The sequence below is a fragment of the Bombina bombina genome, chromosome 5, assembly GCF_027579735.1.
Source record: "Bombina bombina isolate aBomBom1 chromosome 5, aBomBom1.pri, whole genome shotgun sequence".
Classification (NCBI taxonomy): Eukaryota; Metazoa; Chordata; class Amphibia; order Anura; family Bombinatoridae; genus Bombina; species Bombina bombina.
In genome coordinates, this window is record NC_069503.1 from 23250327 (window position 1) to 23276721 (window position 26395).

The 26395-nt window shown below is 40.7% G+C and overlaps 1 protein-coding gene across 2 annotated transcripts in view; it reads right to left on the reverse strand.

Moving 5' to 3' along the window:
* Positions 1-553: 553 nt before the first annotated feature.
* The window catches only part of LOC128659713 (gastrula zinc finger protein XlCGF26.1-like), a 33008-nt gene continuing 7166 nt past the window's right edge, over positions 554-26395 (reverse strand). The window contains exons 1-5 of one of the 2 annotated variants that reach the window (XM_053713286.1): positions 20138-20330; positions 13955-14062; positions 5674-5781; positions 3808-3906; positions 554-2493 (exon numbers count right to left, since the gene is read on the reverse strand). In XM_053713286.1, the coding sequence (XP_053569261.1) occupies positions 1115-2493; positions 3808-3906; positions 5674-5781; positions 13955-14015 (1647 nt within the window). In that variant the 5' untranslated portion in view covers positions 14016-14062; positions 20138-20330 and the 3' untranslated portion in view covers positions 554-1114. Of the gene's footprint in view, positions 2494-3807; positions 3907-5673; positions 5782-13954; positions 14063-20137; positions 20331-26395 lie in introns of those variants that run through there. The other variant, XM_053713285.1, reaches the window with a different exon arrangement.

Sequence of the window (26395 nt, forward strand, 5' to 3'; positions counted from 1 at the left end):
TAACATAACAGACTAATACATTCATATTGCGCAATGGAAGGACAGCTGGCCTCTTACCTTCTTGCGCAATATGAATGGATTAGTCTGTTATGTTATGTTATTATAAATGCAATGTAGTAAAGTTAGGAAACAATAAAAATTGCAATAATAAGCATAATTTGGTGGAGGGGTGGGGGGGTAGAGGGGGTCACCTTTCATATGTTAAAAAAAAACAAAAAACGTTTTTTTTTAATTAAAAATTAGATGTAATTCCCACATTGGCCAGGGGAGGCACTGCCTCACCTGCCTCTAATGAATGCACGTCCCTGCTGTATACTGGTGCGCAGTACAGAATATGTATTGTGTGGTGTCTGTATACTGGTGCACAGGACAGAATATGCATTGTGTGGTGTCTGTATACTGGTGCACAGGACAGAATATGCATTGAGTGGTGTCTGTATACTGGTGCACAGGACAGAATATGCATATATTGCACAAAAACAGTAAGAACTTGGACTAGAAGCATTTGTCTGTATATATAAGAATACATTTGCAATGAAAATTTCAAATCAAATGAGTATATTATTTTGTGTTTATTCTTTTCACTGATTTCCCTGTCCCCCTGAACAAAAGAACCCCTGCAAACTAATATTCAGATATAGCACATGTTCAGACTGGAGTCGTCTGCCCTTTTGTATTCCCTTAAGGAGGTTTAGCACTGCTTCAACTTAGTTACTATTGCAAAGAATTATATTCCTATCATGATTGTTGATAAAAAACTGATAATCCACCTTTTAAAAGCAAGTGACACCATAGAAACTTAGGGAGGGAAGGAAAGTAAACAAAAGCTCACATAAAATGCCTAAAAGTATTAACCCAAGTCTATATGGGAGAAAGTCAAACAAGCACAATTTGTAGAAGTATTTTACAGCAAAAGACTGCAAAATAAATAATGAAGGTATATTGCAATAATGTTTCTCTCGCAATAATGAAACATTTTATATGTTGTTGAAATGTCAAGTTTAATGGTCCTTTAATAATTAGGTGAATACTTTAGGAGATCTCCCTTTTGTGTAAAGCTTTTCTATATTCTATGTATATGATATATAGATTGCGTTAAGAACTTTTCCCACACTCAGTACAAGTGAATACGTTGTCCCGTGTGGATTCTTTCATGAGACAAGAGATGGCTTTTTTGTGTGAAGCTTTTGCCACATTCAGTACATGTGAATGGTTTCTCCCCTGTGTGAAGCTTCTGGTGTCTTAGGAGAATTGACCGGGATGTAAAGTTTTTTCCACATTCTGTACAAATGAAGAGTTTCTCCCCTGTGTGAGTCCTTTCATGGCAAGTGAGACTATTCCTTTGTGTGAAGCATTTCCCACACTCCATGCAGGTGAATGGCTTCTCCTCTGTATGGATCATTAGATGTTGCAGTAGAGTGGACTTGTGTGCAAAGCTTTTCCCACATTCCGTGCAGGTGTGAGGCTTCTCCCCCGTGTGAATCTTCTGATGCCTTTGAAGACCTGACTTGTGCGCACAATTTTTGCCACATACCATACATGTAAAACGCTTCTCTCCTGTATGGATTCTTTCATGAGACCTGAGATGCGTCATTTTTGTGAACGTTTTGCCACACTCTGCACATGGGAAGAGTTTCTCCCCTGTATGAATCTTTTCGTGGCTTCTGAGATTACTTTTTCTTGTAAAACTTTTCCCACATTCTGTACATGTGAACTGTGTCTCCTCAGTATGAAGCTTTTGGTGTCTTAAGAGATGTGACTTGTGTGCAAAGCTTCTGCCGCATTCAGAGCACGTGAATGGCTTCTCTCCTGTATGAGTTACTTGGTGTATTAGGAGATTTAATTTATTTAAATAACTTTTGCCACATTCCACACAACGGAATAGTTTGGCCCCTGTATGGAGCCTTTCATGAGATCTGAGATTATTCTTTCTTGTGAAACATTTCCCACACTCTGTACATGCGAATGGTTTTTCCCCTCTGTGAAGCCTTTCATGCTCTAGAAGGTCGGACTTTTGTATGAAGCATTTGCTGCACTCGGCACACGTAAATGGCTTCTCCCCTGTATGAATCATTTGGTGTCTTAGGAGGACTGACTTGACTGCAAAGCATTTCCCACAGTCTGTACAAGTGAATGGTCTCTCCCCAGTGTGACATCTTGCATGATATGTGAGATAACTCTTTTGCGTGAAACATTTCCCACACTCCATACATGTGAACGGCTTTGTTCCGTTATAAATCCTTTGGGATTTTAGGAGACCTGACTTGCCTGCAAAGCGTTTTATAGATTCTCCAGAGTGAATCATGTCTTTCTTCCTTGCTGGGTATAATGTGTGTTGTTCAAGTTCTGTTAATTCTTCATCGTTTTCAAATGACTGCTGGGAAATATCCAGTCTGTGGTAATAATCATTATCTCTATGTACTATTGCGCTGTGTGGTATTGGTCTGAGTTTCACTGTTCTCTGGTCTGGTTGGGTAATATTCAAGCTGTCGTCTATAAATATGAAACAAAAAGAATAGAATATTTAAATATGCAAAAACAAATTTTACAAAACAGATTAGAGTATAAACTGCCTGTTGCACTAAGCCAGTCAGTGCTTCCTCAATTTTTGCTATATCTTGATTTTCAATATTAAACACCTTAAACATACATTAAAGGGACACTAAAGTCACAATTAAATGTTTCACTATTTGGATAAATCATGTAATTTAAAAAAAAATCCATTATCAAAACGTACATTCTTTTTATATACAAACATTCTGAGGTTCCGGTTCCGGCGCCTACTGAGCATGTGCAAAAATGCACAGTATATACGTATATGTCCTTCGTTAAAGGAGCAGCAATGCACTACTGGCAGATAGCTGATCTCATCAGGTGAGCCAATGACAAAGGACATATATATGCAGCCACCAATCAGCAGTTCGTTACAAGTTGTGCATTGCTGCTCCTTCAACAAAGGACATCAAGAGAATTAAGCAAATTTGATAATAGACGTATATTGGAAAGTTGTTTAAAATTGTATGTTCTATCTAAATCATGAGAGTTTAAGCTTGATTTTACTGTCCCATTAAAGGGACAGTCAAGTCCAAAAAAACTTTCATGATTCAACTGTCCAATTTACTTTTATCACCAATTTTGCTTTGTTCTCTTGGTATTCTTAGTTGAAAGCTAAACCTAGGAGGTTCATATGCTAATTTATTATACCTTGAAGGCCGCCTCTAAGCTGAATGAATTTTGACCAGTAGAGGGCATTAGTTCATGTGTTTCATATAGATAACATTGGGCTCATGCACATGAACTTACAGAGGAATGAGCACTGATTGGCTAAAATGCAAGTCTGTCAAAAGAACTGAAATAAGGGGGCAGTCAGCAGAAGCTTAGATACAAGGTAATCACAGAGGTAAAATGTGTATTATTGTTATTACTGTGCTAGTTATGCAGAACTGGGGAATGAGTAATTAAGTGATTATCTTTTAAAACAACAAAAATTCTGGTGTTGAGTGTCCCTTTAAGGTGATTGAGCATTACATTTATTAAACTAACTAAATATTTTCTATCTTTTTTGCTTAAATAATCATTAAATCAATTAATGTTAAATAAAGCAATTCATTTGTGTTTTGGATGGCTTAAGTCACATTAATAAATGTCAGGAAATGTTATAATATCAGAAAGTACTACTTCATAATGACAACATTTTCTGTTGCTTAATACAAGGTTCCTGTACACTGTGTATAGGTAAATAACATATCATTAGTTTAGTATTATGTGTGTTTTTAGCACAGAGAGCTGACAGCATCCGAGTCTCACCATTGGCTGCGCATGTGACATTTTGTATCTTTATTGTGATCACATGACCCTCAGTATCCGGCCCTTCTGTCTTCATCTGTAAACTCTCTGGTGTATCGGCTGTAAATACAAATATATTGGTGAGACTGGAGGTTCAGCAAACACTTTTATTGCAAGACAACAGAAATAGAATTATAAACAGTGCAGCGTGAAGGTTTTCAGGGCAGATTAACACTTTGTTTGCTGCCCAACTGACCCAACACTTGTGTTATTAGGACTAGCCACAGTCATTATGTTAGCAAAACATGATCAATCTCTTATCACCTCTGCAGAGGCCAATTAGGCACAGATACGTAGCGGGGTAGGGGTTGTGAATTCTGCAGTGTGCACTTCCAGTTCTCAGAATTTATAGATAAATCACAGGAAAAGAAAACAAAAATACATCTCCAGATGTTTCATGTCCCTTTAATATATGCTGTATAATACGCTCTAGCACATGGTAAAAACTGTTATCATAATATCATAAAGGGACGGTAAAGTCAAAATGAAACTTTAATGATTCAGACAGAGCCGCAGTTTATAACAACTTTCCAATTCTCTTCTATTATTAAGTTTGTTTTGTTCTCTTGTTATCCTTTGCATAGAGTACACCGAGGTAGGCTGCAGTGTTTGTAACCATGTAACACATTGCTATAGACCTTGCTGCAAAAACTGCTGCCAGATGGACAGACACGTGTATGCTCTTGAGCTCACCTAGGTTTACTCTTTAAACAAAGGATACCAAGAGAACTAAGCAAATTGATAATTGAAGTAAATTAGAAAGTTGCTAAAATGTTGTGCTCTATCAAATCCATTCAAGTTTAAGTTTGACTTTACTGTCCCTTTAAAAGGACATTAAATAAAAAATAAATGCTAGATAGAATGATGCAGTCAAAGAAGAGATTAATCTGAGAATATCATGTAGATGTATTTCTTATAGTTTCATTAGTTATTTATTGACAAAATAAGTAAAGTTTTAGTGTCTATAAAACAATGGGAGCTGCCATGTTGTAACTTAGGTTACCTTCTCTGCTGTGACCAATTAGGGACAGTTATAAATAGGTCACTAGAGTGTGCAGCCAATGGCTGTGTGGAATATAACAAGTGTTTCTAACAGGAACTGAAAAGCTCACAATTTCAGAATGGCATTACAGGAAAAGGGGACAAAATAAATAATGAAAGTATATTGCAGAGGTTTTTTTATTTTTACAGTTTATCATTTTATATTTCATCTCAAAGTGTTTAATGTCCCTTTAAAGGGACATTATACACTCATTTTGTCTTTGCATAGATATTTTGTAGATGATCTATTTATATAGCCCATACAGTTTTTTTAAATGTATAGTTTTGCTTATTTTAAATAACATTGCTCTGATTTTCAGACTCCTAACGAAGCCCCAAAGTTTTATTAGAATACCGTCAGCTACCTTCTCCAGCTTGCTCCTGTTTGTGTAAAGGGTCTTTTCATATGCAAAAGAAGGGGGAGGGTCTTATTTCCCACTTGCAGTGGGCTTTCCAGCTGCCTTTTCAACAGAGCTAAACTGGCAGCTTCTTAAACAGTTTTATACTGGATATTTATTTCAGTATCTGTGCATCTTATTCTTTATAGTAGTGTCTATTACATGCAGTTATAAGAAAATGAGTGTATACTGTCCCTTTAAGTTCTGACACAAATGGACAAAAAACATTTTATTACAATGTCTATGTGCTTTGCAGTATCATAAGAAACCTCGTATCCAGCTTACGGTCTGATCGTGCAGTACAATTAGAGAACTTGTATTATATGGTTTAGAAACAGTACTGAAACATAACAATATTAGTCAGACAAAAAGATTAAATGATTCTCACCATTGGCTGCGCATGGGACATTTTCTACTTTCAATGCGGTCACATGACCCTCAGTGTCCGGCTTCTCTATCTTCACCTGTAAACTCTCTGGTGTGACCACTGGAGAATCTGTTAACAAGGGATAAAACTCTATCATGTACAGGTGAGAGTGGAGATTCATCTTAAACACCAAACACCTTGTGATTCGTTAGTGATTTCAAATGTAGAGTGTCCTAGGGCAGCAACTGTCGGACCCCTTCTCTGGGTATAATTCAAAGAAACACAAAGGTGTCTAGACATAAGATAGAGGTGACCAAACAAATGGTAATGGGAGGGGCTAACCAAAGATGATGTCACAACTGACATCATCCAAACTTAATTCCTGTTCACTTTTAACCCTCTCCATCCTAGTTCAGAAAGTATCACCTAATTAAAAACAATTGCAGAAAGCTGCTACACATACAAGGGGGAGAAGCCCTATAACCTATGCTATCTCAGTGCTTCAATAAATGTAATCATAAATCCACAAGTACAATTTCATACTTTCCCCTCTTCATACAAATGGAATAACATTTAAAGGACCAGTCAACACATTAGATTTGCATAATCAACACATGCAAGATAACAAGACAATGTAATAGCACTTAGTCTGAACTTCAAATGAGTAGTAGATTTTTTTTATAACAAATTTCAAAGTTATGTATATTTCCACTCCCCTTGTACCATGTGATAGCAATAAGCCAATCACAAGTGCATATACGTATAGTCTGTGAATTCTTGCACATGCTCAGTAGGATCTGGTAACTCAAAAATTGTAAATATAAAAAGACTGTGCACATTTTTATTAATGGAAGTAAATTGGAAAGTTGTTTAAAATTACATGCTCTATCTGAATCATGAAAATTTTATTTAACCTGAGTGTCCCTTTAATTCTCTTTTTAACCCCTTGAGGTACATGGTGTCTTACTGCAATTGTTTTTAATGAGGTGATACTTTCTGAACTAGGATGGAGAGGGTTAAAAGTGAATAGGAAAGGGGCAGGGGCCCCAAAACACTGCTCACTTTATAATAATAGGTACAGTTACCTATACTGAGTGCCACCTTTTTGTTTCTTTGAATGATACCTTGTGATTGTAAGACCTTTCTGTTGTTTTTCAGTACATACATACCAGCAGTGTGAATATTTTCAGAACTGATTAATACCGTGTTTGCTGCAATTGTTTTCTAATGGCCTAACTCCACATATGAGACTTTCCTTATCTAGAGGAGCCAACCTGAATATATATATGTATGCCCCCCATAGGTAACTCAGTTAATAAAAACAAATTATGCTTACTTGATAATTTTCTTTTTTTCTGACAGGAAGAGTCCACAGCTGAATTCATTACTTTTGGGAATTCAGTACCTGGCCACCAGGAGGAGGCAAAGACACCCCAGCCAAAGGCTTAAATAGCTCCCCCACTTCCCTCATCCCCCAGTCATTCTGCCGAGGGAACAAGGAACAGTAGGAGAAACATCAGGGTGAAAAAGGTGCCAGAAGAACAAAAATGTACTGCCGCCCCATAGATAAAGCACAGGCGGGAGCTGTGGACTCTTCCCGTCAGAAGAAAAGAAAATGATCAGGTAAGCATAATTTATGTTTTTCTTCTTAAACAGGAAGAGTCCACAGCTGCATTCATTAATTTTGGGAAAACAATACCCAAACTAGAGGACACTAAATGCAAACCAAGGGTGGGTACAAAAAAAAAGGTGGCTCCTTCGAAAGGCACCACAGCCTGAAATTACCTGATACCCTACAGAAAACTATAACGACAAGGAAAAAACGGAGCCCGGATAACCACTCATCAGTTACACAACCTGCAAAACCGTGCTAGAGACCACTCAGACCCAGAGTCTGCTGAGCATAAGACCTCAGAGGAGTCAGCCCTGCAGCACTCAACTCCCACATTCCAAAACTGAAAAACCTCTATCAACCCCCTGAGAGGGAGAGTAGATGAACCCAGGAGATGCGAAGGACCATCCAAAACGGACTTAAATCAAAACTGGTCAAACTCTCTATCTACCCCCGAAAAGGGAGAATAGAGGTCCCATGAGATATCCAAAAGATCAATTAACTTAGAGCAACCCGAGGTCACTGCAGGCCCACTGTCCAGGGAACAAACTCCCTAGGAGGACAAGGGCCAGACGATAAGTCCATAGTCAGGAGAAAACATCACTAAGATGACCAGAAGGCCACCCTCAATCCCTGACACAGCACCATACCAACTATGGTGTTCCAGAAAACCTACGAGTTCCCTCTTGTAACCTAGGCAAGACAAGACCCGTCAGGTTAAGCATAGACAAGCAAAGACAGGAAAACCGTCCCAGCAGCTTGAAAAGAGCTCTCCAAGAGGGCACAGAGCCACCTATGGCAAACTCACGTTGACCCTTCCACAGGCTCAAAACAAAGCCGTCTTAAGCCATCATGGGACTCATCCCACTGAAAAGTGAAGAAAAATGTCGACACCAGCTCCCAACCAGAAAATCCCGGAATCCAAGGAGCAATCTATCCCTGCAACAGTCGCCACCGGTAGAGAGATGGGCACTAAGAGTCCCCCCAACAAAGGGGAGGACAGATTTATAAAAGTAAACAGTCCATGTTGCAAAGCAGACGGATCCCCGACCTTCCTTCCAGGATAACGGTCCCAGCCCCAAGACTAGTGAAAGACCTTTAGCAGACAAGAGTCTCAGACCTTAGGAAGAAAAAGTATGGATCTACGAGGCATCAATGCCCCAGAGTAGAACTCTAAACGCTACTAAAAAATTAGCATGCTACCTTGAACCATGACAGGAACCTCATGCTCGGGTCCAAGGACCCTACACCACAGCCTTCCATAAGAAAGAACACTCCTCAAGGAAGAAAGCACTCTGACCCACAGCATTCCGATACCAGAAATCAATTCCGTGATACTGAGAACGCAAGAGAGGGGAAAAAACCTACGAGGCAAGAAAAATAAGGACCCACAATCCCTTTACAGATCTGAGGTACCTCCAACTAAGGAGAACACGTAAACATCCCTTCGCCACCCTAGGTGAGAAGAAGCAGATTAAACAACGGAAAACACACTACTAGAGGCCAACCTTCGGCCAATATTGTCAGCACAGTTGGATAACAACTGGAGCCTACTAGGAAGCATCAGATGTCCCAGCAGACAAGTAGGGACCCATCAGAAAACCTCAAACTGAAGCCTCAGGATTATATTAATATCTCATAAGAGTCAGAAAACCCCTGCTCCCTCCAAAGGGAGACGCGTGGGAACCAAACCCTAAGGTTAAGCTGAACCGTCCATACCCTTCCCAGGCAAGACATGGTCCTAAATCGGAGTCCTCGAAAAAAACGGAACTGATCCGAAGATCTGAAGCCCCTGAGGAACCCAAGCTGCCTCCTATGGTTAGGAGCGCACCCAAACAGAGCCTTCCACCATCTAAAGTACCTAGCAACATCCACAAACCTAGGAGTTTGAAAGGAACTCCCGACAAGTTTTGGAAAGGGCCACCAGTACCCTTGGATCACAAGGTAATCCATGTAGAAAGACCAGATGACCTGACCCCATGCTGAAAGGCTAAATGGTCAGTTTCCTGAGCTCAGACAGGTGAAAAGACTGTAACTGACCCCATAACTCCTACCCTCAAGCCCGAAGGCTAGATCTGCAAGAAGATCAACAGGTAGCGCCCGAAAGTCAAAAGACCATGGTATGACAAAGGGACAGTTCTTATCTGGAAAAGACAACAGTCTCCAGAGATCCCTACAGGATCGGTCTCCCGACATCCTTGAAATGGAATAACAACGGGAGCCTTGCAGCTCCTGGCAGAACAGCAGGGAGACCCTTGCACTCCACACACTAGAGCAAACGAAACACTGAGCCAAAGAAGAAGGACATGTCCACTCTTCCATAACAATGACCGAAGCCAAGACGGGAGGGAAGAAAACATTGCCACCGCAAAGGAATGCGACTACGCTACAAATTCAAAATTCTCACCCTTGCATACAAAGTGCTCACCAACACCGCTCCCCTCTATCTATCCTCTCTAATTAACAAGTGTACTCCAGCCCGCCCACTAAGATCCAACAATGACCTGCTCCTTGCATCTGCGACTATCACCTCCTCTCATGCTAGACTGCAGGACTTCTGTCGTGCAGCACCTACCCTCTGGAATGATCTCCCTCGAGCTGTCAGGCTTTGCCCTAATCTTTCTTCCTTTAAATGCTCTCTGAAGACTTTTCTGTTCAGAGAAGCCTACCACCCAACTCAATAATATTTCTCTTACCCAACAACATTTCCCTCCTCTAACTCTGCATTAACATCTTTCTCAATCTTGAAGTCCTCACCTCCTGTTTCTCAACCCCCTACCCTTCTAGATTGTAAGTTCCCACGGGAATAGGGCCCTCAATTCCTCCTGTATGAGAAGGCCCCCTTCACGCAAGCTCAGAACTGGAACCAATACATAAAATAAAGAAAAAATGGAGACGCCAAGGAGATTAGCTTCATCCCCAACCGGCTATCCAGGTTGCCATCCGGCATCTAAGGCCTCAAATCCCTTGGCCCACTAGGACTGGGATCCTCAAGTAACGCCAAAACATGTCTTAGTAGGACACAAAGACGTGCCAACCTATAGCGGAAAGCAAAATTATCCCTTGTCGGATCGACAAACGACTCCGGACCCAAGGTTGGGGCCCCTGAAGTTTTAGAGGCCCCCGCTTTCCAAGGAGGCCTAAGGATCACGCCAAATGATGATAAGGCTGTTAATGTTCCGAAAAGCCATGAGCCTACAGTATTACTACACATCAGCAGATAGAACCACATAACAAACATGATTAAAGTCCCCCCTGCTCAATAACCCCCCTTAGGGGATATTAACCCATGATTCCATATTTTAAGATACCTTAACGTTAACATCACATTCACATAATGAAGTAAAATGAAATGATCTTATCAGAATCTACGCCGTGGAACAGGAACACGGCCCTTCAAGTGTGACAGATAGTAGCCTCGCTTCTGACATGGACTTGAGTGAACAAAAGCAGGCAGCGAAACTAGTCAACGCCGATTGCTTGTGGAGCTGTTAATATAGGTCTGGATGGTTTTGCAGAAAAACTCTCCCTGCATAACCGGACTCTAACTTTCATCCATGCTCTCACTGAGAGGCTGACAGGACAACTTAAAACTCCAGTCCCATTTTGAAGAGTACTACCCTCCATAAGAGACTTAACTCAAACTTCTGACACTTCTCTGCCAACCTCCTGTGATTAAAGGCAAAAAATGACTGGGGGATGAGGGAAGTGGGGGAGGTATTTAAGCTTTTGGCTGGGGTGTCTTTGCCTCCTCCTGGTGGCCAGGTTCAGTATTTCCCAAAAGTAATGAATGCAGCTGTGGACTCTTCCTGTTTAAGAAGAAAAGTATTAATATACATGCTGCTCTGTAATGATTTTGAGGATAGATAGATAGATAGATAGATAGATAGATATATAGATAGATGGACCTGAGACCTGCTCTAAAAAAAGGCTCCTAAGCATTAGGAGTGTAAACCTCGCCTATGTCTAGACTAGCTGCTAGGGCCTCCCCCAGCACTAGGGTCTGGTGCCACCGCACCTGCTGCACCAATGGTAGTTCTGCCCCTGCTCACATCCTTACACACAAACATCAAAATGAGGTAAGTAACTAATATTGTAAAATATGTGAAATAGAAGGGGTGTCTATTTTTAAGGTTGATCACCCAGATCAGAAGATCACTATGGAAACAGTCAATAACAGAACAATAGGCACAAATAAACAAAATCAGGGGGTGGAGTTATGATTTTTGCAGCAGCAGCAGGGATGGTTAAAAATAATGAAAATAAAAAAACAAGGAGTCCTTAGATTACAGGAAATGATTTAATAGAACATTTACAAAATATTAAGAGACAAAGCAATACCGTGAGCTCAGAAGCACTGGGTGACACAGAAAGAAAACGAAACTCACAACAGCCTTACATTCCTCTACCATAGAGATGAGTAGTGAGAGAGAAAGACAATACAATAACTGAATACCTCCTTCATACATTTATTAGAAACTAGTCTTTAAGCTAATCTGAATCATCTACAATAATTCTCAAGCAGAGGTCTGTATAGGTAAAGGCTTTGTCAAGGGTCATCTCTGCTGATGGGCACTACTTATGTTTTACAGAACCTGTTCAGATCTCTTCTTGTTATTTCATAGCAATGATTTGGTTCATGGACTTACTTTCTTTTTCTGCACAACCTGTATGCAGCTCTGGTTATTTCCCATCAGTCTGGTTCCCATTTCCTTCACAAGCTGGCTGACTCATTGTGTATCCTTGCACACTTCTATTGAACACTAGGTCACTAATTCAGCTAGACTGGCTGATAGATCCATTGTGTATCCTTGTTCCCATCTACAGAAGACTAAATGGCTAATTAAGCTGGTCTAGCTGATAGATCCATTGTGTATCCTTGTTCACATCTACAGAATACTAGGTCACTAATTCAGCTGGTCTTGCTGATAGATCCATTGTGTATCCTTGTTCCCATCTACAGAAGACTAAATGGCTAATTAAGCTGGTCTAGCTGATAGATCCATTGTGTATCCTTGTTCACATCTACAGAATACTAGGTCACTAATTCAGCTGGTCTTGCTGATAGATCCATTGTGTATCCTTGTTCCCATCTACAGAAGACTAAGTGACTAATTCAGCTGGTCTAGCTGATAGATCCATTGTGTATCATTATTCCCATCTACAGAAGACTAAGTGACTAATTCAGCTAGACTGGCTGATAGATCCATTGTGTATCCTTGTTCCCATCTACAGAAGACTAAGTGACTAATCCAGCTGGTCTAGCTGATAGTCTTCTGTATATGGGAACAATGATACACAATGGATCTATCAGCTAGACCAGCTGGATTAGTCACTTAGTCTTCTGTAGATGGGAACAATAATACACAATGGATCTATCAGCTAGACCAGCTGAATTAGTCACTTAGTCTTCTGTATATGGGAACAATGATACACAATGGATCTAAGTGACTAATTCAGCTGGTCTAGCTGATAGATCCATTGTGTATTATTGTTCCCATATACAGAAGACTAAGTGACTAATTCAGCTGGTCTAGCTGATAGATCCATTGAGTATCCTTGTTCCCATCTACAGAAGACTAAGTGACTAATTCAGCTGGTCTAGCTGATAGATCCATTGAGTATCCTTGTTCCCATCTACAGAAGACTAAGCCACTAATTCAGCTAGACTGGCTGATAGATTTATTATGTATCCTTGTTCACATCTACAGAAGACTAAGTGACTAATTCAGCTAGACTGGCTGACAGATCCGTTGTGTATTCTTGTTCACATCTACAGAAGACTAAGTGACTAATCCAGCTGGTCTAGCTGATAGATCCGTTGTGTATCCTTGTTCACATCTACAGAAGACTAAGCCACTAATTCAGCTGGTCTAGCTGATAGATCCGTTGTGTATCATTGTTCCCATATACAGAAGACTAAGTGACTAATTCAGCTGGTCTAGCGGATAGATCCATTGTGTATCCTTGTTCCCATCTACATTAGACTAAGTGACTAATTCAGCTGGTCTAGCTGATAGATCCGTTGTGTATCCTTGTTCACATCTACAGAAGACTAATCCACTAATTCAGCTGGTCTAGCTGATAGATCCGTTGTTTATCATTGTTCCCATATACAGAAGACTAAGTGACTAATTCAGATAGTCTAGCTGATAGAACCATTGTGTATCATTGTTTCCATATACAGAAGACTAAGTGACTAATTCAGCTGGTCTAGCTGATAGATCCATTGTGTATCCTTGTTCACATCTACAGAAGACTAAGCCACTAATTCAGCTGGTCTAGCTGATAGATCCGTTGTGTATCATTGTTCACATCTACAGAAGACTAAGCCACTAATTCAGCTGGTCTAGCTGATAGATCCGTTGTGTATCATTTTTTCCATATACAGAAGACTAAGTGACTAATTCAGCTGGTCTAGCTGATAGATCCATTGTGTATCATTATTCCCATCTACAGAAGACTAAGTGATTTATTCAGCTGGTCTTGCTGATAGATCTCTTGTGTATCCCTGCACACGTCTATGGAATACTGGGTCACTGATTAAGCTAATCTGGATGATGGAGCCATTGACATACAGGTACACAAAACCATTACTAGAGATTTACAGTCTGACCTATCACCAGCCTAATCTGCATCTGTAGATCACAAAATACTGAGATCTAATAGAGCTGATAACATTGTTCTTACCATTGGCTGTGGAGGTGACATTTTCTATCTTTACCATAGGTACATGTTCATCAGTATTCATCTCCTCTATCTTCACCTCTAAACAATGTGGTGTGACTGCTGGAAAACCTATAAGCAAGGAATAAAAACCATCCTGTATGAGTGAGCGTGAAAGTTTGTATAAAACATAATTTATGCTTACCTGATAAATTCCTTTCTTCTGTAGTGTGATCAGTCCACGGGTCATCATTACTTCTGGGATATTACTCCTCCCCAACAGGAAGTGCAAGAGGATTCACCCAGCAGAGCTGCATATAGCTCCTCCCCTCTACGTCACTCCCAGTCATTCGACCAAGGACCAACGAGAAAGGAAAAGCCAAGGGTGAAGTGGTGACTGGAGTATAAATTAAAAAATATTTACCTGCCTTAAAAACAGGGCGGGCCGTGGACTGATCACACTACAGAAGAAAGGAATTTATCAGGTAAGCATAAATTATGTTTTCTTCTGTTAAGTGTGATCAGTCCACGGGTCATCATTACTTCTGGGATACCAATACCAAAGCAAAAGTACACGGATGACGGGAGGGATAGGCAGGCTCTTTATACAGAAGGAACCACTGCCTGAAGAACCTTTCTCCCAAAAATAGCCTCCGATGAAGCAAAAGTGTCAAATTTGTAAAATTTGGAAAAAGTATGAAGCGAAGACCAAGTTGCAGCCTTGCAAATCTGTTCAACAGAGGCCTCATTCTTGAAGGCCCAAGTGGAAGCCACAGCTCTAGTAGAATGAGCTGTAATTCTTTCAGGAGGCTGCTGTCCAGCAGTCTCATAAGCTAAACGAATTATGCTACGAAGCCAAAAAGAAAGAGAGGTAGCGGAAGCTTTTTGACCTCTCCTCTGCCCAGAGTAAATGACAAACAGAGAAGACGTTTGTCGAAATTCCTTAGTTGCCTGTAAGTAAAATTTTAGAGCACGGACTACATCCAGGTTGTGCAGTAGACGTTCCTTCTTTGAAGAAGGATTTGGGCATAAAGAAGGAACAACAATCTCTTGATTGATATTCCTGTTAGTAACTACCTTAGGTAAGAACCCAGGTTTAGTACGCAGGACTACCTTATCCGAATGAAAAATCAAATAAGGAGAATCACAATGTAAGGCTGATAATTCAGAGACTCTTCGAGCCGAGGAAATAGCCATTAAAAATAGAACTTTCCAAGATAACAACTTTATATCAATGGAATGAAGGGGTTCAAACGGAACGCCCTGTAAAACATTAAGAACAAGGTTTAAACTCCATGGTGGAGCAACAGTTTTAAACACAGGCTTAATCCTGGCCAAAGCCTGACAAAAAGCCTGGACGTCAGGAACTTCTGACAGACGTTTGTGTAACAGAATGGACAGAGCTGAGATCTGTCCCTTTAAAGAACTAGCAGATAAACCCTTTTCTAAACCTTCTTGTAGAAAAGACAATATCCTAGGAATCCTAACCTTACTCCAAGAGTAACCTTTGGATTCACACCAATATAGGTATTTACGCCATATCTTATGGTAAATCTTTCTGGTAACAGGTTTCCTAGCCTGTATTAAGGTATCAATAACTGACTCAGAAAACCCACGTCTTGATAAAATCAAGCGTTCAATTTCCAAGCAGTCAGCTTCAGAGAAGTTAGATTTTGATGTTTGAAGGGACCCTGTATCAGAAGGTCCTGTTTCAGAGGTAGAGACCAAGGTGGACAGGATGACATGTCCACCAGGTCTGCATACCAAGTCCTGCGTGGCCACGCAGGTGCTATTAGAATCACTGATGCTCTCTCTTGTTTGATTCTGGCAATCAATCGAGGAAGCAACGGGAAGGGTGGAAACACGTAAGCCATCCTGAAGTCCCAAGGTGCTGTCAGAGCATCTATCAGGACTGCTCCTGGATCCCTGGATCTGGACCCGTAACGAGGAAGCTTGGCGTTCTGTCGAGACGCCATGAGATCTATCTCTGGTTTGCCCCAACGTCAAAGTATTTGGGCAAAGACCTCCGGATGAAGTTCCCACTCCCCCGGATGAAAAGTCTGACGACTTAAGAAATCCGCCTCCCAGTTCTCCACTCCCGGGATGTGGATTGCTGACAGGTGGCAAGAGTGAGACTCTGCCCAGCGAATTATCTTTGATACTTCCATCATAGCTAGGGAGCTTCTTGTCCCTCCCTGATGGTTGATGTAAGCTACAGTCGTGATGTTGTCCGACTGAAACCTGATGAACCCCCGAGTAGTCAACTGGGGCCAAGCCAGGAGGGCATTGAGAACTGCTCTCAATTCCAGAATGTTTATTGGCAGGAGACTCTCCTCCTGACTCCATTGTCCCTGAGCCTTCAGAGAATTCCAGACGGCACCCCAACCTAGAAGGCTGGCGTCTGTTGTTACAATTGTCCAGTCTGGTCTGCTGAATGGCATCCCCCTGGACAGATGTGGCCGAGAAAGCCACCATAGAAGAGAATTTCTGGTCTCTTGATCCAGATTCAGAGAAGGGGACAAGTCTGAGTAATCCCCATTCCACTGACTTAGCATGCACAGTTGCAGTGGTCTGAGGTGTAAGCGTGCAAAGGGTACTATGTCCATTGCCGCTACCATTAAGCCGATTACCTCCATGCATTGAGCCACTGACGGGTGTTGAATGGAATGAAGGGTGCGGCAAGCACTTTGAAGTCTTGTTAGCCTGTCCTCTGTCAGGTAAATCTTCATTTCTACAGAATCTATAAGAGTCCCCAGGAAGGGAACTCTTGTGAGTGGAACGAGTGAACTTTTCTTTTCGTTCACCTTCCATCCATGTGACCTTAGAAATGCCAGCACTAACTCTGTATGAGACTTGGCAGTTTGAAAGCTTGAAGCTTGTATCAGAATGTCGTCTAGGTATGGAGCTACCGAGATTCCCCGCGGTCTTAGTACCGCCAGAAGAGCACCCAGAACCTTTGTGAAGATTCTTGGAGCTGTAGCCAATCCGAATGGAAGAGCCACAAACTGGTAATGCCTGTCTAGGAAGGCAAACCTTAGGTACCGATAATGATCTTTGTGAATCGGTATGTGAAGGTAAGCATCTTTTAAATCTACAGTGGTCATGTACTGACCTTCTTGGATCATAGGTAAAATTGTCCGAATAGTCTCCATCTTGAACGATGGAACTCTTAGGAATTTGTTTAGGATCTTTAAGTCCAGGATTGGTCTGAAAGTTCCCTCTTTTTTGGGAACCACAAACAGATTTGAGTAAAACCCCTGTCCCTGTTCTGATCGTGGAACTGGATGGATTACTCCCATTAACAAGAGCTCTTGTACGCAGCGTAGAAACGCCTCTTTCTTTGTCTGGATTGTTGACAATCTTGACAGATGAAATCTCTCTCTTGGAGGAGAATATTTGAAGTCCAGAAGGTATCCCTGAGATATTATCTCTAGCGCCCAGGGATCCTGAACATCTCTTGCCCCAGCCTGGGCGAAGAGAGAAAGTCTGCCCCCCACTAGATCCGATCCCGGATCGGGGGCCCTCAATTCATGCTGTGTTTTAGGGGCAGCAGCAGGTTTCCTAGTCTGCTTGCCCTTGTTCCAGGACTGGTTAGGTTTCCAGCCTTGTCTGTAGCGAGCAACAGCTCCTTCCTGTTTTGGTGCAGAGGAAGTTGATGCTGCTCCTGCTTTGAAATTACGAAAGGAACGAAAATTAGACTGTCTAGTCTTGGCTTTGGCTTTGTCCTGAGGCAGGGCATGGCCTTTACCTCCTGTAATGTCAGCGATAATCTCTTTCAACCCGGGCCCGAATAAGATCTGCCCTTTGAAAGGTATATTAAGCAATTTAGACTTAGAAGTAACATCAGCTGACCAGGATTTTAGCCACAGCGCCCTGCGTGCCTGAATGGCGAATCCTGAATTCTTCGCCGTAAGTTTAGTAAGATGTACTACGGCCTCCGAAATGAATGAATTAGCTAGTTTAAGGACTCTAAGCCTGTCCGTAATGTCGTCCAGAGTAGCTGAACCAATGTTCTCTTCCAGAGACTCAATCCAGAATGCACCTGCAGCCGTGATCGGCGCAATGCATGCAAGGGGTTGCAATATAAAACCTTGTTGAACAAACATTTTCTTAAGGTAACCCTCTAACTTTTTATCCATTGGATCTGAAAAAGCACAGCTATCCTCCACCGGGATAGTGGTACGCTTAGCTAAGGTAGAAACTGCTCCCTCCACCTTAGGGACCGTTTGCCATAAGTCCCTTGTGGTGGCGTCTATTGGAAACATTTTTCTAAATATCGGAGGGGGTGAGAACGGCACACCGGGTCTATCCCACTCCTTAGTAACAATTTCAGTAAGTCTCTTAGGTATAGGAAAAACCTCAGTACTCGACGGTACCGCAAAATATTTATCCAACCTACACATTTTCTCTGGTATTGCAACTGTGTTACAATCATTCAGAGCCGCTAACACCTCCCCTAGTAATACACGGAGGTTTTCCAGTTTAAATTTAAAATTTGAAATATCTGAATCCAGTCTGTTTGGATCAGAACCGTCACCCACAGAATGAAGTTCTGCGTCCTCATGTTCTGCCACCTGTGACGCAGTGTCTGACATGGCCCTAATATTATCAGCGCACTCTGTTCTCACCCCAGAGTGATCACGCTTACCTCTTAGTTCTGGTAATTTAGCCAAAACCTCAGTCATAACAGTAGCCATATCCTGTAATGTGATTTGTAATGGCCGCCCAGATGTACTCGGCGCTACAATATCACGCACCTCCCTCTGAGCGGGAGATGTGGGTACTGACACGTGAGGCGAGTTAGTCGGCATAACTCTCCCCTCGTTGTTTGGTGAAATTTGTTCAATTTGTACAGATTGATTTTTATTTAAAGTAGCATCAATACAGTTAGTACATAAATTTCTATTGGGCTCCACTTTGGCATTGCAACAAATGACACAGGTATCATCCTCTGAATCAGACATGTTTAACACACTAGCAAATAAACTTGCAACTTGGAAATACAATTCAATTAGAATAATATTAAAACGTACTGTGCCTTTAAGGAGCACAGGAGATCTATGACAGTTGAAAATTAATAAATTGAAACAGTTATAGCCTCAATCCTTGTAAACAACACAACTTTAGCAAAGGTTTAATCCCATTAGCAAAGATAACAAATTCTGAAAGCAGGAAACAAATTACAGAATAAACGTTTTTTATCTCAGTCAAACTATAATTCTCACAGCTCTGCTGAGAGAAATTACCTCCCTCAAAATAAGTTTTGAAGACCCCTGAGCTCTGTAGAGATGAACCGGATCATGCAGGGAATACAATGAGTTGCTGACTGAAATATTTGATGCATAGTAAAAGCGCCAAAAAACGGCCCCTCCCCCTCACACACAGCAGTGAGAGAGAACAGAAACTGTCAGAAAACAGATTAAGCAACTGCCAAGTGGAAAAATAGTGCCCAAACATTTATTCACTCAGTACCTCAGCAAATGAAAACGATTTTACATTCCAGCAAAAACGTTAAACATAATCTCTAGTTATTAAACAGCTTTATGTATTTCTTACAGTGTAATTCTAGTGAAGTACCATTCCCCAGAATACTGAAGTGTAAAGTATACATACATGACATTATATCGGTATGGCAGGATTTTCTCATCAATTCCATTGTCAGAAAATAAAAACTGCTACATACCTCTATGCAGATTCATCTGCCCGCTGTCCCCTGATCTGAAGTTTACCTCTCCTCAGATGGCCGAGAAACAGCAATATGATCTTAACTACTCCGGCTAAAATCATAACAAAAACTCTGGTAGATTCTTCTTCAAACTCTGCCAGAGAGATAATAACACACTCCGGTGCTATTTTAAAATAACAAACTTTTGATTGAAGATATAAAACTAAGTATAATCACCATAGTCCTCTCACACATCCTATCTAGTCGTTGGGTGCAAGAGAATGACTGGGAGTGACGTAGAGGGGAGGAGCTATATGCAGCTCTGCTGGGTGAATCCTCTTGCACTTCCTGTTGGGGAGGAGTAATATCCCAGAAGTAATGATGACCCGTGGACTGATCACACTTAACAGAAGAAATATTTATTTCATATAGGTGGCGAGTATCCACAAGCTGTTACTGATGGGATATACATTCCTACCAGGAGGATGCAAAGTTTCCCTAACTTTAAAAGTCTATAAATACCCCACCCACCTCACACATACCGCAGTTTTAAAAACATTGCCTCCTTAGGAGGTGGTGAAGCATGATGTGCTTAATTCTTCAGTGACAGTCGCTTCTAAGAATATTGAAGCCCAGTCCCCCTCGGAGTACAGTGATTGTCAGAGGGAAGTGAAGGGAGTACTGCCTGATGATACCATGTTTTTCGCCTATGGGAAATCTATTCTAGGGCTCTCTGTAAATTCGGTTGCAGGGATGGATCTTCTACCTCTCTTTACAGATCAACGTTCTACTCCTCTCCCATTCCCTCTGCTGAAATGTTTCACTACTGGTTTGACTGTCTGCTTTATGTGGATGGGTGTCTTAAAGGCAAGTATGTTTTTCTTTTTTTTATAAGACACTCTCCGCTATGGTTTGGGCACTTTGCAAAGTTATTATATGTATGTATATATGTATTAGCCCTGGGAGAGGCATTATACTCCTTAATATAAAAGGTAGCAAGGGATCAAGTATATGTTGCAAAATAAATATAAAATATGTTATTGACACACACACACACACATTACAGCACATTATACAGTACCACAGAATATATCTAATCACAGGACTACATGACACACACACAGATTACAGCACATTATACAGTACCACAGCCTATATATATCTAATCACAGGACTACATGAAACACACAGATTACAGCACATTATACAGTACCACAGAATATATCTAATCACAGGACTACATGACACACACACAGATTACAGCACATTATACAGTACCACAGCCTATATATATCTAATCACAGGACTACATGACACACACAGATTACAGCACATTATACAGTACCACAGCCTATATATATCTAATTACAGGACTACATGACACACACACACAGATTACAGCACATTATACAGTACCACAGCCTATATATATCTAATCACAGGACTACATGACACACACACACAGATTACAGCACATTATACAGTACCACAGCCTATATATATCTAATCACAGGGCTACATGACACACACACAGATTACAGCACATTATACAGTACCACAGCCTATATATATCTAATCACAGGACTACATGACACACACACAGATTACAGCACATTATACAGTACCACAGCCTATATATATCTAATCACAGGGCTACATAACACACACACAGATTACAGCACATTATACAGTACCACAGAATATATCTAATCACAGGACTACATGACACACACACAGATTACAGCACATTATACAGTACCACAGCCTATATATATCTAATCACAGGACTACATGACACACACACAGATTACAGCACATTATACAGTACCACAGCCTATATATATCTAATCACAGGACTACATGACACACACACAGATTACAGCACATTATACAGTACCACAGCCTATATATATCTAATCACAGGGCTACATGACACACACACAGATTACAGCACATTATACAGTACCACAGAATATATATATCTAATCACAGGGCTACATGACACACACACAGATTACAGCACATTATACAGTACCACAGCCTATATATATCTAATCACAGGGCTACATGACACACACAGAGATTACAGCACATTATACAGTACCACAGCCTATATATATCTAATCACAGGACTACATGACACACACATACAGATTACAGCACATTATACAGTACCACAGCCTATATATATCTAATCACAGGGCTACATGACACACACACACAGATTACAGCACATTATACAGTACCACAGCCTATATATATCTAATCACAGGACTACATGACACACACACACAGATTACAGCACATTATACAGTACCACAGCCTATATATATCTAATCACAGGGCTACATGACACACACACACAGATTACAGCACATTATACAGTACCACAGCCTATATATATCTAATCACAGGACTACATGACACACACACATTACAGCACATTATACAGTACCACAGAATATATATATCTAATCACAGGACTACATGACACACACACAGATTACAGCACATTATACAGTATCACAGCCTATATATATCTAATCACAGGACTACATGACACACACAGATTACAGCACATTATACAGTACCACAGCCTATATATATCTAATCACAGGACTACATGACACACACAGATTACAGCACATTATACAGTATCACAGCCTATATATATCTAATCACAGGACTACATGACACACACACAGATTAAAGCACATTATACAGTACCACAGCCTATATATATCTAATCACAGGACTACATGACACACACACATTACAGCACATTATACAGTACCACAGAATATATATATCTAATCACAGGACTACATGACACACACACAGATTACAGCACATTATACAGTATCACAGCCTATATATATCTAATCACAGGACTACATGACACACACAGATTACAGCACATTATACAGTACCACAGCCTATATATATCTAATCACAGGGCTACATGACACACACACAGATTACAGCACATTATACAGTACCCCAGCCTATATATACAGGGAGTGCAGAATTATTAGGCAAGTTGAATTTTTGAGGATTAATTTTATTATTGAACAACAACCATGTTCTCAATGAACCCAAAAAACTCATTAATATCAAAGCTGAATAGTTTTGGAAGTAGTTTTTAGTTTGTTTTTAGTTATAGCTATTTTAGGGGGATATCTGTGTGTGCAGGTGACTATTACTGTGCATAATTATTAGGCAACTTAACAAAAAACAAATATATACCCATTTCAATTATTTATTTTTACCAGTGAAACCAATATAACATCTCAACATTCACAAATATACATTTCTGACATTCAAAAACAAAACAAAAACAAATCAGTGACCAATATAGCCACCTTTCTTTGCAAGGACACTCAAAAGCCTGCCATCCATGGATTCTGTCAGTGTTTTGATCTGTTCACCATCAACATTGCGTGCAGCAGCAACCACAGCCTCCCAGACGCTGTTCAGAGAGGTGTACTGTTTTCCCTCCTTGTAAATCTCACATTTGATGATGGACCACAGGTTCTCAATGGGGTTCAGATCAGGTGAACAAGGAGGCCATGTCATTAGATTTTCTTCTTTTATACCCTTTCTTGCCAGCCACGCTGTGGAGTACTTGGACGCGTGTGATGGAGCATTGTCCTGCATGAAAATCATGTTTTTCTTGAAGGATGCAGACTTCTTCCTGTACCACTGCTTGAACAAGGTGTCTCCCAGAAACTGGCAGTAGGACTGGGAGTTGAGCTTGACTCCATCCTCAACCCGAAAAGGCCCCACAAGCTCATCTTTGATGATACCAGCCCAAACCAGTACTCCACCTCCACCTTGCTGGCGTCTGAGTCGGACTGGAGCTCTCTGCCCTATACCAATCCAGCCACGGGCCCATCCATCTGGCCCATCAAGACTCACTCTCATTTCATCAGTCCATAAAACCTTAGAAAAATCAGTCTTGAGATATTTCTTGGCCCAGTCTTGAAGTTTCAGCTTGTGTGTCTTGTTCAGTGGTGGTCGTCTTTCAGCCTTTCTTACCTTGGCCATGTCTCTGAGTATTGCACACCTTGTGCTTTTGGGCACTCCAGTGATGTTGCAGCTCTGAAATATGGCCAAACTGGTGGCAAGTGGCATCTTGGCAGCTGCACGCTTGACTTTTCTCAGTTCATGGGCAGTTATTTTGCACCTTGTTTTTTCCACACGCTTCTTGCGACCCTGTTGACTATTTTGAATGAAACGCTTGATTGTTCGATGATCACGCTTCAGAAGCTTTGCAATTTTAAGAGTGCTGCATCCCTCTGCAAGATATCTCACTATTTTTGACTTTTCTGAGCCTGTCAAGTCCTTCTTTTGACCCATTTTGCCAAAGGAAAGGAAGTTGCCTAATAATTATGCACACCTGATATAGGGTGTTGATGTCATTAGACCACACCCCTTCTCATTACAGAGATGCACATCACCTAATATGCTTAATTGGTAGTAGGCTTTCGAGCCTATACAGCTTGGAGTAAGACAACATGCATAAAGAGGATGATGTGGTCAAAATACTCATTTGCCTAATAATTCTGCACTCCCTGTATCTAATCACAGGGCTAAATGACACACACACAGATTACAGCACATTATACAGTACCACAGCCTATATATATCTAATCACAGGACTACATGACACACACACAGATTACAGCACATTATACAGTACCACAGTCTATATATATATCTAATCACAGGACTACATGACACACACACAGATTACAGCACATTATACAGTACCACAGCCTATATATATCTAATCACAGGACTACATGATACACATACAGATTACAGCACATTATACAGTACCACAGCCTATATATATCTAATCACAGGACTACATTACACACACACACAGATTACAGCCCATTATACAGTACCACAGCCTATATATATCTAACCACAGGACTACATGACACACACACAGATTACAGCACATTATACAGTACCACAGCCTATATATATCTAATCACAGGGCTACATGACACACACACAGATTACAGCACATTATACAGTACCACAGCCTATATATATATATATATAATCACAGGACTACATGACACACACACAAATTACAGCACATTATACAGTACCACAGCCTATATATATCTAATCACAGGGCTACATGACACACACACAGATTACAGAACATTACACAGTACCACAGCCTATATATATCTAATCACATGACTACATGACACACACACAGATTACAGCACATTATACAGTACCACAGCCTATATATATCTAATCACAGGGCTACATGACACACACACAGATTACAGCACATTACACAGTACCACAGCCTATATATATCTAATAACATGACTACATGACACACACACAGATTACAGCACATTATACAGTACTACAGCCTATATATATCTAATCACAGGGCTACATGACACACACACAGATTACAGCACATTATACAGTACCACAGAATATATCTAATCACAGGACTACATGACACACACACAGATTACAGCACATTATACAGTACCACAGCCTATATATATCTAATCACAGGGCTACATGACACACACACAGATTACAGCACATTATACAGTACCACAGCCTATATATATCTAATCACAGGACTACATGACACACACACAGATTACAGCACATTATATAGTACCACAGCCTATATATATCTAATCACAGGGCTACATGACACACACACAGATTACAGCACATTATACAGTACTACAGCCTATATATATCTAATCACAGGGCTACATGACACACACACAGATTACAGCACATTATACAGTACCACAGCCTATATATATCTAATCACAGGGCTACCTGACACACACACACACACACAGATTACAGCACATTATACAGTACCACAGCCTATATATATCCTATATATATCTAATCACAGGACTACATGACACACACACACAGATTACAGTACATTATACAGTATCACAGCCTATATATATCTAATCACATGACTACATGACACACACACACACAGATTACAGCACATTATAAAGTACCACAGCCTATATATATATCTAATCACAGGACTACATGACACACACACAGATTACAGCACATTATACAGTACCACAGCCTATATATATCTAATCACAGGACTACATGACACACACACAGATTACAGCACATTATACAGTACCACAGTCTATATATATATAATCACAGGACTACATGACACACACACAGATTACAGCACATTATACAGTACCACAGCCTATATATATCTAATCACAGGGCTACATGACACACACAGATTACAGCACATTATACAGTATCACAGCCTATATATATCTAATCACAGGACTACATGACACACACACAGATTACAGCACATTATACAGTACCACAGCCTATATATATCTAATCACAGGACTACATGACACACACACATATTACAGCACATTATACAGTACCACAGCCTATATATATCTAATTACAGGACTACATGACACACACACAGATTACAGCACATTATACAGTACCACAGCCTATATATATCTAATCACAGGACTACATGACACACACGCAGATTACAGCACATTATACAGTACCACAGCCTATATATACCTAATCACAGGACTACATGACACACACACAGATTACAGCACATTATACAGTACCACAGCCTATATATATATATAATCACAGGACTACATGACACACACACACAGATTACAGCACATTATACAGTACCACAGTCTATATATATCTAATCACATGACTACATGACACACACACACACAGATTACAGCACA